At 43.1% G+C, this 13,143-nt stretch overlaps 1 protein-coding gene across 2 annotated transcripts in view; it reads right to left on the bottom strand.

Annotated features, from left to right (window-relative positions):
• The window catches only part of ecmx (uncharacterized), a 34,110-nt gene extending 26,245 nt beyond the window's left edge, over positions 1–7,865 (bottom strand). The window contains exons 1-2 of one of the 2 annotated variants that reach the window (XM_062971250.1): positions 7,601–7,865; positions 3,616–3,903 (exon numbers count right to left, since the gene is read on the bottom strand). In XM_062971250.1, coding sequence (XP_062827320.1) covers positions 3,616–3,903; positions 7,601–7,805 — 493 coding nt within the window. In that variant the 5' untranslated portion in view covers positions 7,806–7,865. Of the gene's footprint in view, positions 1–3,615; positions 3,904–4,154; positions 4,346–7,600 lie in introns of those variants that run through there. The other variant, XM_062971251.1, reaches the window with a different exon arrangement.
• Positions 7,866–13,143: the final 5,278 nt, after the last annotated feature.

Raw genomic sequence — 13,143 nt, 5'->3', positions numbered from 1 at the left:
ATTGGGCCAACGGAGCAAGGCGGGAAACGAAAGCCCGCCTCGTTCAACCTTCTAGCCTATCAACGATCAGATGGGCGGGGAAGCAGGGCGGGAAATTCAAAGGGTTGTCAGACTGAAATTTTGTATAAGTATGGCTTTATTTTGATTGTATGGTACCCTAGTAGACCGAATGATCGCTACTAGAGTCCTCTTCAGCTGAATTGCTCAATAAAGACTCCTTGGCGGATTTTCCTTCAACTTTGGCGGACCTTCTTCATTTCGGCTTCAGGTTGTATTGCGGCTCGTAATTCTCCTTTTGGCTTCGCCAAGGTCCGTTCTCTCAGGACCGGATCGGGTCTCTCCTTAAGGGCCCGATCCCCTAAAACGCGGTTGACAACAATCTCATTCAAAGCACCCCCGACAGATGGCAATCCAGCCTCTGCTCAAAAGCCTCCAAAAAAGGAGCCTCCACCACAGTCCAGGGCAGAGAGTTCCACTGCTGAACAGCTCTCGCAATTAGGAAATTCTTCCCAATGTTCAGGTGGAATCTTCTTTCCTGTAGTTCAATGCCATTGTTCCTGGTCTCCAAGGCAGCAGAAAACAAGCTTGCTCCCTCCTCCCTATGACCTCCCCTCACATATTTATATATGGCTATCATGTCTCCTCTCAGACCTCTCTTCTGCAGGCTAAACATTAATTCTACAGTGTAGGTGTTCTTTTAGTCTAAATCAGTGGTTCCCAAACTTATTTGGCCTGCCGCCCCCTTTGCAGAAAAAATATGACTCAGTACCCCCTGGAAAGGAGGGTGTGGCTTAGAGGAGTGGGTGTGGCTCCTGCTCTAGAGGGAGGGGCTGAGCCTCTCCCCTAGTCCAAGATGCAGGGCTGGGAGGGGGAGGGGGAGGTGGGTGGGGACACAAATGGGCAGCCAGGACTGGGATGGGCGGAGTTACAAGCTCTTGAGGGAGGGCTGAGCTTCTATTCCTGTCCTGCAGCGCCTGCCAGGGAGCGGGGCTAGAGGAGGGGGCGGGGCCTCTTCCCGAGTGCCTGACGGGGCTGAACCTCTATACCCAGTCCCCATGTTCAAACAAGCACCTCAGGGGAGATATACAGAGGCTCAGCCCTGTCTCGTGCTCTTGGGAAGAAGCCCTGCCCCCCACCCCAGTCCCGCCCTTTAGTCCTAAAAGGCCTCTCAGGAGAGGTACAGAGGCTCAGCCCTGTCTCGGGCTCTTGGAAGGAGGCCCTGTCCCCTTCCCTAGCTCCGCCCTCTGTGTCCCAACAAGTGCCTCAGGAGAGGTATAGAAGATTCTCAGCCCTGTCTCCGGCACTTGGGAAGAGGCCCCGCCCCTCCTCTGGCCCCGCCCTCGTGTCCTAATAGGTGCCATCACCGCCCCCCTGGATCACTACAGCACCCACCAGGGGGCGGCAGTGCCCACTTTGGGAATCACTGGTTTAAATTGTCTCATCAGCTTGTTGTGAGACTAAAACTAAAGACAGGGAAGAGGAACACCTTTGGGTTCCTTGGAGGAAAAGCGAGATATAAATAAAGCTCATAAACAAGCCAGTCTGCCTATTACTGTAATGCAGACAATTGACCTTAAAATCCTCCATTTGTGGAAGCTATTTTGATAAAGCTCCCCTTGTAGAGTTGCGAATTAAGAAAAGAACAATAAACTTTCTTAACCAATTCATTAGTTTTGCATCTTGCCCTTCTGCCAGTTCAAACTGTGCTTAATTCTCAAATAGCAATTAGAACACAAGTCCAGCAGAATACAAGGTATAAAGTATCCATTTTAAATATCCTTCTAAATCTATTAGACTTTAGAAGGATTATATCACTATATTAAAAGACATAATGTCCTTGGCACTTCAACACAAGCCAATATGACCCAGTATGGTATAAAGGTTTCAGTGTTGCATAGGATTTCAGGAGACCAGAGTCTGAATCCCTGTTCATCCCTAGAAACCCATTTAGTTAACCTCAGGCAAGTCATACTCACTCAGCTTCAAATGAAGGCAATGGCAAACCACCTCTTAATAAATCTTTCCAAGAGAAGCCTATGAGAGGGTTGCCATAAGTTGCTGTTGACATGATGGCGCATAACAATTAATTGTTTGTAATTAACTACTGGGGGCCCCTGGGGGCGCAGTGTGTTAAAGCGCTGAACTGCTGAACTTGCGGACCAAAAGGTCCCAGGTTCAAATCCTGGGAGTGGAATGCGCGCCCGCAGTTAGCCCCAGCTCCTGCCAATCTAGCAGGTTGAAAACATGCAAATGTGAGTAGATCAATAGGTACCGCTCCGGCGGGAAGGTAACGGCACTCCATGCAGTCATGCCGGCCACATGACCTTGGAGGTGTCTATGGACAATGCCGGCTCTTCGGCTTAGAAATGAAGATGAGCACCAACCCCCAGAGTCGGTCACAACTGGACTTAACGTCAGGGGAAAACCTTTACCTAACTAACTACCAGCTTGTTAGGAGAGTCTTTCTAGTTTTTTTGTGCATTTAAAATGACAATGTGTCATTATACAACTCTTATTCTAGGTAAAACCAAATCCAGTCTTTCTAACACAGAGAGCCATGCCCATGGAATCAAAATTATGTTATTTTGTATTTAATCAGAAACAGCAAGAAGAGTTTGAGGGCACTTACTCAGAAGTAACACCCAGGCAGTTTAACTGGCTTGCTCCTGAATTAACATGTTTGTAATCGGTGAGTACAATTGAAATATAACGTTTAAAATACAGAAGCAGTGCTGCTTACCTGTTGACAGGTTTATTATTTATTTATTTACTTTTCTCCCACGAATGAGATTCAAAACAGCATATGTAAGACCGCAACAAGTACATAATACAAAACCCTTCATCCCACAACCCAACATATGAAAGATAGATCATACATTGTATAAACCCAAATTACAAAAATATAAATACAATAAGCATAAGGGTCTGGAGAACAAACCCTATGAGGAGCGGCTTAAAGAGCTGGGTATGTTTAGCCTGCAGAAGAGAAGGCTGAGAAGAGACATGATAGCCATATACAAATATGTGAGGGGAATTCATAGGGAGGAGGGAGCAAGCTTGTTTTCTGCTGCCCTGGAGACTAGGACGCGGAACAATGGCTTCAAACCACAGGAAAGGAGATTCCACCTGAACATCAGGAAGAACTTCCTCACTGTGAGAGCTGTTCGGCAGTGGAACTCTCTGCCCCAGACTGTGGTGGAGGCTCCTTCTTTGGAGGCTTTTAAGCAGAGGCTGGATGGCCATCTGTCGGGGGTGCTTTGAATGAGATTTTCCTGCTTCTTGCAGGGGGTTGGACTGGATGGCCCATGAGGTCTCTTCCAACTCTATGATTCTATAAAAATCACATATATCATTGTCAATTTAAAACGCTACACCTCTGGCCACTGACACATTAAACCTAAGCTGAACAGTTCAGATCTCCATAACTCGGGTTATATGAGCCTTAAAGCCTTATCTGGCCAAAGTGACTAGTCTTGTATATTATTGGTGAAGGCCTGCTTCCATAAAAAGGTCTTCATTTGGGAGAGGAAGGCCAATAACAAGGGGGCTGGAAGCCAGTATAGCTGCTGGTTTACCTCTATTCCCTTATTCTCACATTTCTTTGGGAGTACTTACCCCCTGCTTGGCTTAGGCTGGCGTTTGTGTCAGAACCCATGGTTTCTGCTCTGGCAGGAATATTCTTGGCCTCATTTTTCTTAGTGCCCAACACCTTCTTCCTAACTTTGGGCAGTTCCTCTTTCTTGGTCACACCTCCTTTTCCCAAGCTTTGGCTGTCAAAAAGAGAAAGAGTTGGCTCCTTTGCCCTTAAGACACTATTTTTCAGGACTGAAAACTTCCCTCCTTTCTGTTGCAACTCTTTTTCCACTGCCACACTTCCTGCTCCTGCTGCAAATGTAGTTGTCTCTGTAAAAATCAAACAGGAAAAAAGAAATTAGATATCTGTGTCATTTTCTTTTGAACACACTGCCCAATATATGTTCAAACCCTTTCTTAACACAACTTTTGTGATCTACAAATTATCTGTGAAAAACAGTCTTCTCCCACCTGGTGTCCTCCCATATGAGCTAATAATGATTTCTACTAATGACGGTGAATGGAAATGATGGGTTTTGCACTCCCAACAAATAAGGAAGTCGCCATGTTGAGCTACCTACTAGAAATGTACCACCAATTCAGAGCCAATGCCTCCTTTGGAAGTGCTGCTCTTTTTTCCATTCTTGCATGATGCTGCCATTCTCCAATAAGCATTAACAAGTTAAGCACCCATATATGTAAATGTCAGAGACTACAAAGAAAGCGAACACTAACATGATTGAATTCATTAAATGCTGCAAAATTTGTCACAAAAAGGAGAGGGTTGGGCCAGATCTTATGGTTTGACATTGCAAGAATTGAATATTAAAGTGAACTTCTTAACAGTAACTCAATTGTCTAGAGAGGAGGTATAGTCTCCTTTTCTAAACACCCTCAGAAAGAGGCTGGACAACTACCTGCTGAGGATGGTTTGTCTAGAAATCCTGCTTTGAACAGTGTGTTGGATTCAAAAGATCAAGAAGCGTCTTCCAATTCCATGAATCATAGAATCATAGAATAGTAGAATTGGAAGAGACCTCATGGGACATCCAGTCCAACCCCCTGCCAAGAAGCAAGAAATCGCATTCAAAGCACCCCCAACAGATGGCCATCCAGCCTCTGCTTAAAAGCCTCCAAAGAAGGAGCCTCCACCACAGTTCAGGGCAGAGAGTTCCACTGCTGAACAGTTCTCACAGTGAGGAAGTTCTTCCTGATGTTCAGGTGGAATCTCCTTTCCTGTAGTTTGAAGCCATTGTTCCGTGTCCTAGTCTGCAGGGCAGCAGAAAACAAGCTCCCTCCCTCCTCCCTATGACTCCCCTTCATGTATTTGTACATAGCTATCATGTCTCCTCTCAGCCTTCTCTTCTGCAGGCTAAACATGCCCAGTTCTTTAAGCCGCTCCTCATAGGGCTTGTTCTCCAGACCCTTGATCATTTTAGTTGCCCTCCTCTGGACACTTTCCAGCTTGTCAACATCTCCCTTCAATTGCAGTGCCCAGAACTGGACACAGTAAGGTGTGGTCTGACCAAGGAAGAATAGAGGGGCCCTTGATGGTATTACTTCCTCATTCCTTTCTGTGTGCTGCTGGCAATTTTATGGTGTTGTAAATTAGTGAAATTAGCCTCCCCACAAAATGTGGTACCTAAATTTCCTACTTGACAGATGCAACTGTCTTTCAGGCCGCTTAGGTCAACAGCGAGCTAGGCTATTAATGGTCGGGGGCTTAACCCGACCCGGGCTTCGATCTCATGACTCTTGGTCAGTAGTGATTTATTGCAGCTGGCTACTAACTTGCTGCGCCATAGCTCAGTCCCTATTTTCTGATGATGACAGTTGGGAGATTACAGAGGAATATGTTACTGCTCCCTTGAACAGCGTTTTTGAGCCAGTGTCACTTTCTCTCCCCATTTGGTTCAGAGGTTTTAATTACTGATCTTCTTGTAGACAGTCTTCAAAGGATGGCTATTCTAGGTACTGCGGAAGCAACCATGAAAAGCAGGGTCGTATCCCAGCTCCAGGCATAATGATGCCATGAAAACAGGAAGTTTCCATTCTTAGGTGGTTGAGGGACCAAGGAATCAGTCAGGACACTCACAGGGTTTGTGTGTATGATCCCTAGAATAATCTAGGCTTTGACTGAAGCCACTGCAGTCATTGAGAAGCAACTATAATAAATGTACTTTTACCACAGGCCCTGATAAATGGCACAATTCAGTGCCATAAGCCTCTATTCAAAGGTGAGGTCCCCACATAGCACCCTAATACTTACATAGTCAACACTTAACATTTAGCATGCTCACTCTATACTGTACATAATTTGTGCCATCCCCGACATCCCTGTAACACCATATAGCATTACACTATGTAACACAATTTATATGAGCTTTGTGTATTCCAAATAGACTGGTACGTACCTATTTTTTTTATACTGGTTTTAAACCACTTCATTAGATGTGTTGCAATAGCAGATTCCCAGATTAGCTTAGTGTTTACACCTTATTTAATTTTTTTGTTATTTAATATTTAATGTTTATTTTACTTAAATAATATTTGTCTTTACTGTTCTAATGTAGCACAAATCCTATGTAAAATCATACTACGTATTTTTGACATTAATATTGAAATCTGAAATATATACAGAAAGTCTTTACTTTCTGGTCCTGGTTTGAAAGTGCTATTTTCTGCTTAATTGTGTAGTACTTATTTTGAAAGTAGTTGTGATTCTCCAGAAACTTCATTTTTGTGACATTCAAGCTATGTTGAATTAGTTGAGACTCTGAGATATTCATTGAAAAACTATAGCAAAATGAGCTGCAGAGTGTCCCGTAAAAACAAAGTTTAATAAACTTTCCCATGTTTTTATGATAGAAACAATTAGGAAATGATATTTATAACCCAGGAACAAAAATTGTTCCCATTTAGGGCCATGTTCACCCTAAATTGAGCTTGGTTGAAATATGCTCTGGCACATCCACCTGGTGACAAGCCAAGAGAGTGAAATCTTCCCTGACCCTATAACATTAAGAATGGTGGTAATCTTAATTCTTAGGCTGGAGAGAGCAGGAAGCAAAACCAATGAAGGTTGACATACACCTGTGAAGGGCAAGATGAGATGTGGAGCTACAGAGGAAAGTCAGAGTTCCCTACATCTGCAGCTCTCAGTACGACCCCCTGCATAAACATTGGACTGACATCTGTGGTTTCTTTTATTCATGTTCGACAAATTCAGCATGGCTCTATGGCAGTGGTTCTCAACCTGGGGTCTCCAGATGTTTTTGGCCTACAACTCCCACAAATCCCAGCCAGTTGTCATGATCTCCAATCTTTGACATCTCCGGTCGGCTGACAAAGAACAGATGCCAGCCATAAAATCTCAATTACCTTCTGGTATGTGAGAGCCCCTATATAAATGGGCTAAAGAGAAGGTTCTGGTATTCTGTACAATAAAACCTGTTGGAATCTACCAGCCTGTGTCTTGGTGCTTTCCTGGTGGAAGACTTACCCACAGCACAACTGGGAGAAGAGATCTCAACACCAGTTTACCAGCTGTTAGGATTTCTGGGAGTTGAAGGCCAAAAACATCTGGGGACCCCAGGTTGAGAACCACTGCTCTATGGTATTCTTGGGCTCATTTCAATAGGGTTCATTATTATTCATGATTTCATATATCTACATGAAGTCTGGAAGTGTTCCTCTGTACTGTTCTCTGTTCAGAATTGTCCATAGCTCTGAGAGACTAGTCTCTGTCAGATCCATTTCACTGTTTTGTTGTAGTTCACAAACCTGTCTATCTCATCTTCCTGCTACATTTCTTCCAAGCCTGGAAACGTAAGTTTTGGGGAGTATGGCCTCTAGAATCCCTAGTTAATATGCTGATCAGGGGATTCTGGGAACTGTAGTCCCAAACTGGTAATTTCCCCTAGCTCTTTCCTCTTTTCCCACAACATCTCATTTTGGAGCCCTTTCCTGATAAACGGTCCAATGTCCACATATAACTCATTTCCCCCCAAACCCCTCCCCGACTCACCTTCCACTGCCACACCTTTTCCCAGGATGATCTCACTGGCCGTCAGCTGCTTTTGGCTCTTTGCTGCCTGGGTTGGCACTTTCAGGGCAGCCGGAGAGGTGGGGGAACTCAAATCCTTGGTTGGGCTTTTTGGTTTTTTCCTGGCCGCCCAGCCAGGAAGAGCCCACAGGGCCAAGGCAAAGAGAGCAAGGAGAAAGAGCTTCATCCTTTCGCTGCTTTCCTCTCTGCAAGCCTGTTGCTCTCCAGGCTGGGTTCCCTGCTTGGGCACATATATTCCTCCCGTACAGTGAGAGGTTTTATATTCTTCATCCCCACAACTCTCTGACGATGAGGGAGGAAGAGGGAGGAGGGGAAGCACAACTGACGGGAGGGAAAGCTTCGATAGTACCAAGGGGGTGCTGGAAATCCATGCCAGCCAAAGGATGTATGAGCCCACCTCATACAGGGGAGCTTGTTTTGGAGCACCTGGCCAGGCTCCGAGGCCTCATACCAATGAATGGTGCTTCTGTGCACATACACACAGCCAGCCACTGTCCAGAAGGCATGAGCGGCTCCTGTCGAGAAGGAGACCTCGGCTCCTGCTCCTCTCTCTACACAGTGCCAGGTCTGTGACTACAGGCACCAGCATCCCTCTCCTCGAGCTGAAAGGATTTTTACTGGCTTCCGGATATAGCCAAGGGGCCCCACTAGGGTTGTGGATTTGGGCAGCTTGCAAAAGGTCTTTTTAGGAGAATTGGCCCAGTGCCTTCTAAAATGATGGGCTTTCAAATGGTGTTCTTGGGAACAGAGTTTGGAAAAGTTTGGTTTTTTCCTAAAACAGTTCCCATTATCCCCCCAAAAAATGACACTTTAAAGCTGCATTCTTTAGAACTTGGGTCTTCTTTGACATTTGGGATTGTTGCTCAGAGAAATAAAAACCTTTGATACAATAGATAAATGTGATTAAAATGGAATGGGATCATAGAATAGTAGAGTTGGAAAAGACCTCATGTGTCATCTAGTCCAACCCCCCACTAAGAAGCAGGAAATCTCATTCAAAGCACCCCTGACATATGGCCATCCAGCCTCTGCTTAAAAGCCTCCAAAGAAGGAGCCTCGTGCTCTTCATTGCAGTATGCAACCATTGGGGCTGGTTGAGATAGGGTTGTTTTGTGATTTCCGGGCAGTTTATACCTCATAACCTCTGAGGATGCCTGCCATAGATGTGGGTGAAACGTCAGGAGAGAATACTTTTAGAACATGGCCATACAGCCCGGAAAACACACAACAATCCTGTGATCCCGGCCATGAAAGCCTTCGACAACACACTGGTCGAGATACACTGCAGAGTAGTGAATGACACATCAAGACAGACAAATTGTTTTCACTTTGCAGCAGAAGAAACAAAAATGACTCTATACTTTTTGAGAGAATACATTTATTCATAACAAAAGTGCTGAGATGGACACTTGGCTTGACACTTTTTGACCATGTACCAAATGATGACATTCATCAAAGACTAGGAATAAGAGCGATCAACAAAAAAATGCAGGAAGCAACACTACGGTGGTACGGCCATGTCATGAGAGAGAACCAACATCAGTAGCACAAACAACACTACATTTGGAGATTGCAGGACATCAATCATGTGGACGGTCAAAGAAAAGATTTATAGATACCATCAATGAAGACATGTGTGCTGCTAACCTGAGACCTGAGGATGCCCAAAACAAAGTTCTCCACGGGAAAATAGCTTAGTAGTAGTAGTAGTAGTAGTAGGAGGAGGAGGAGGAGGAGGAGGAGGAGGAGGAGGAGGAGGAGAAAGACATTTATTCATACCAAATTAATAGTTTTGATGTATGCAAAAGTTTTCTTCTGCATTCAGATGTTTCTTGAAATAATTTTAAAAGTGACTCTTTTAGTTATGTTTGAGGAATAGGAAAGGAATAAGATATTTTAAAACCTACAATGTCAAAGAAACTGACTACCTTGGCGCCTTGGACTTTATCTGCAGTTACTTTTTGAAAGTGATATCATAAGCTCTGATTTGGACTCAAGTCTCTCTTGTCCAGTTTGATACAATCTATCACACTCTCTTCTAATGCAGTAACAAAGCAGCTCTGAGGCCTAACCATGTTATTGTTGATACCATATTGTTTTTGTTGATTTCTTTTCTACTTACAGAGGTAGTTTACTGTTTTTATTTGAAATACAGTAAATATTCAAAAACATTTAGCCTACTGATGCCTCAATTAATGTAATTTTATTGGTATCTATTTTTATTTTTGAAATTTGCTGCATTTCCCATCTCCGGCTTATACTTGAGTCAATAAGTTTTCGTAGTAAAACTAAAGGTAAAGGTTTCCCCTGACATTAAGTCCAGTCGTGTCCAACTCTGTGGGTTGGTGCTCATCTCCATTTCTAAGCTAAATAGCCGGCATTGTCCATAGACACCTCCAAGGTCACGTGGCCGACATGACTGCATGGAGCGCCGTTATCTTCCCGCTGGAACGGTACCTATTTTTCTACGCACATTTGCATGTTTTTGAATTGCTAGGTTTGCAGAAGCTGGTGCTAATAATGGGAGCTCACTCTGCTCCTCGGATTCGAACTGCCAACCTCTTGGTCAGCAAGTTCAGCAGCTCAGTGGTTTAACCCACTGTGCCACCGGGAGTTCCAATTTTCCCAGTATTTTTGTGGTAAAATTAGGTACCTTGGCTTATATTTGGGTCGGATTATACTCAAGTATATACAGTACATTAGTGTGACACACCTACACACTACAGCTGACACACTAATGGCACTAATGTGTCATGACACACAGTTAGGAAAGCTCTGGTCTATGATATTGTTATGTCAGATGCCCATCATTTCAATAGGATTCACGTATCCATTTGAAGCCAAGGAACTTGGCTTCTCATATCTTTTGGATATGAGAGTTGCAGTGCCACAAAGGGGGAAACTGGAATAAGAGAGAGATTGGAGTGTTTTAAAAGCAACTGAAAAAGTTGGATGACACATAATTAATCTAGACCCTTCCTGTCAAATAATGGCTGTTGGAGGTTTTTGCATTGGTTGCTAAAATATATTTCTTTGCCATACTCAATCTGTTGTTTTTAACCTATGAAGCCCTGCATAGTTTAGACCTTGTTGCCTCAGGGATTCCCTCTCTTCCAATAGCCTTGTTCTGGATTGGCCAGAGTTTTTTCTCTATGGGTCTGTGAGTGTGGCAGTTGATGAATGGACCTTTCTGTTGTAGCTCTGTACTTGCAGAATATTTTTCCCCTAAAGAAGCTTGGTTGGCAACTAACCCAAGCATCTTTTGGGTCCCAGACAAAGTTGCATTTCTTTAATAAAGAATTTGAATATCATAATGGATATTTTTGTGCCATTCAGAATATTTAGTGTTTGTCATACATATCAATATAAATATGCCTTTTGGTTTCTTTTCTGGCATTATTAACCCCTTTTAAACTTTTGCAGTGGGAATAAAGCATAGATTTCATAACAGAATCAATGAATACAGCATCCTTGCATAAGTGCCAGGGTTCCAATTAGTCTTGCTTAAGACTAGCTTTTGGCTTAATAGTGTGGCTTCGTCTCAGACATCATCTCATTTTCTCCCCTACACCTTTCCATTTATATGTCTGCCTGGAACGCTGAAAGGAAAAAGGTGGGAAACTGAAAAAGTTATTTTCCCTAAGAAGGGAGTTCCCCCTGAAAAAGAGCTGGAGTTCTGTATGGTCATTTTTAAAGTAGTAAGTTCCAGTTATTCCAGTAATCCCCTTCCAATAGTTAGCAATATGGTCACATTTTTTAATCATTTTTGGTTATGTAGTGGGTTAAACTGCTGAGCTTCTGAACTTATTGACAGAAAGGTTAGCGGTTCGAATTCAGGGAGTGGAATGAGCTCTTAAGCCCAGCTTTTGCCAAGCTAGCAGTTCATAAACATGCAAGTATGAGTAGATCAATAGGTATTGCTCCGGTGGGAAGGTAACAGTGTTCCATGCAGTCATGCCAGCCACCTGACCTAGGAGGTGTCTACAGACAATGCCAGCTCTGTGGCTTAGAAATGGAGATGAGCACCAACACCCAGAGTCAGATACAACTAGACTTAATGTCAGGGGAGAACCTTTACTTTACTAATATAGGTGTCTTGTTATACAAAAAAAACCTAACCTTTGACGTTTGCAAATTATTTCTACTCCTTTCCCCCTGAAATTCTTTTTCCACCCACCCACCCAGACACACGCATTAAAAAAAATTGACTTTCCACCTTTCAACATAGAAATGTTTAAATGGGAAAACAATGTTATCTTCTTGCTATTATGCTTATAATAAAATCCCAATGAGGCCCTGTGCTTAAGCATACATAAGCACTGGCACTGCCACATGCAGCATTGATGCAGATTCTCCAGGCAGACTAAATATAAATCTGTTTTTTTGTAACAAATATCGGGTTCTTTCTGTTTCACCCTAACCATGACACTTTGACTTTTCCTTTAATAAACCGTTCCTTTAGCTTTGCCACAGCTGAAATGAAGTGCTTCTAGTCAATGTTTGCTCAGGACAAATAATAGGATAAATATTCCTAGTTGCGGCATTTGAACTGGAAACCATGTTACATGCACCCTGATGTGGCCTTTTCAAGGCTATATTGGCTACTGTGGCATGAGACTGGGGCCATACAACAGCAGTTTTGCATTCAAGGACATTTTATGTCAGTTCCCTTTCCTGCCCACAATATGCCCAGAACTAATTATTACTCTTTATAAATTGAAGATCCTGTCTGGTTTGGCTCTTGAGAATCTTCATTTCTTTCTAGTCTTCGTTGCCATTTTGATACACAAGTTTGGTTCCTAGTTCCTTTCTTGCACAAAACTTTCAAAAAAGTCTTCATTGCTCATTTAAATGCCCAGGAACCCACAAACTATGCTTAGAATGACTCATGATTATATATATCTTTCTTTTATAATTAAAAAATTACTCTTTCTATTAATGGGCCATCATCATTTTCACACAGTGTACATTGATGCATGAATGGAAATCACAATCACTAAGAAAATGTGCATGATTTATCTTGCTTTCCCCAATATAGTATGTAGCTTTTGTTAACAATTTACATAATATTTATAGCAAAAGCCTTGTAATCTGTCTGTTTTATTTTCTCTAGCCATAGAAAGTTGCATAAAACCAGGATTTTGCCCTCTCAAAGGGATATATACCCACCTCTATAATGTCCTCTATACTGGTATTCCTTAAAAGTGGTGGCCCATGGACTAGTGCTGGTCTTGAGTCATTGGGTACATTGTGCATGGAGAGTTTCCAGGAAGGAAAGATGCAGTTGTTGCCAGTGGACACAAATATATTACCAGTCCATGGCATGTTGGGGGGGGGGGGGGGGAGGGGGGATCAGTAATTACCAGAAGTACTGTTCTGCACAATGAATACTATTTGACCCAAAGCTTTTTATATCCCTTCCATACACACATATACAGAGAGAAAGGGAAATACACACAGAAATACATACATGTGAAATATTCAGGAAGCAAGGTTGTGTCTCC

The sequence above is a fragment of the Anolis carolinensis genome, chromosome 2 (genome assembly GCF_035594765.1).
Source record: "Anolis carolinensis isolate JA03-04 chromosome 2, rAnoCar3.1.pri, whole genome shotgun sequence".
Lineage (NCBI taxonomy): Eukaryota > Metazoa > Chordata > Lepidosauria > Squamata > Dactyloidae > Anolis > Anolis carolinensis.
Note: the sequence above shows the minus strand (reverse complement) of the source record. Positions and strands in the feature narration are given on the sequence as shown.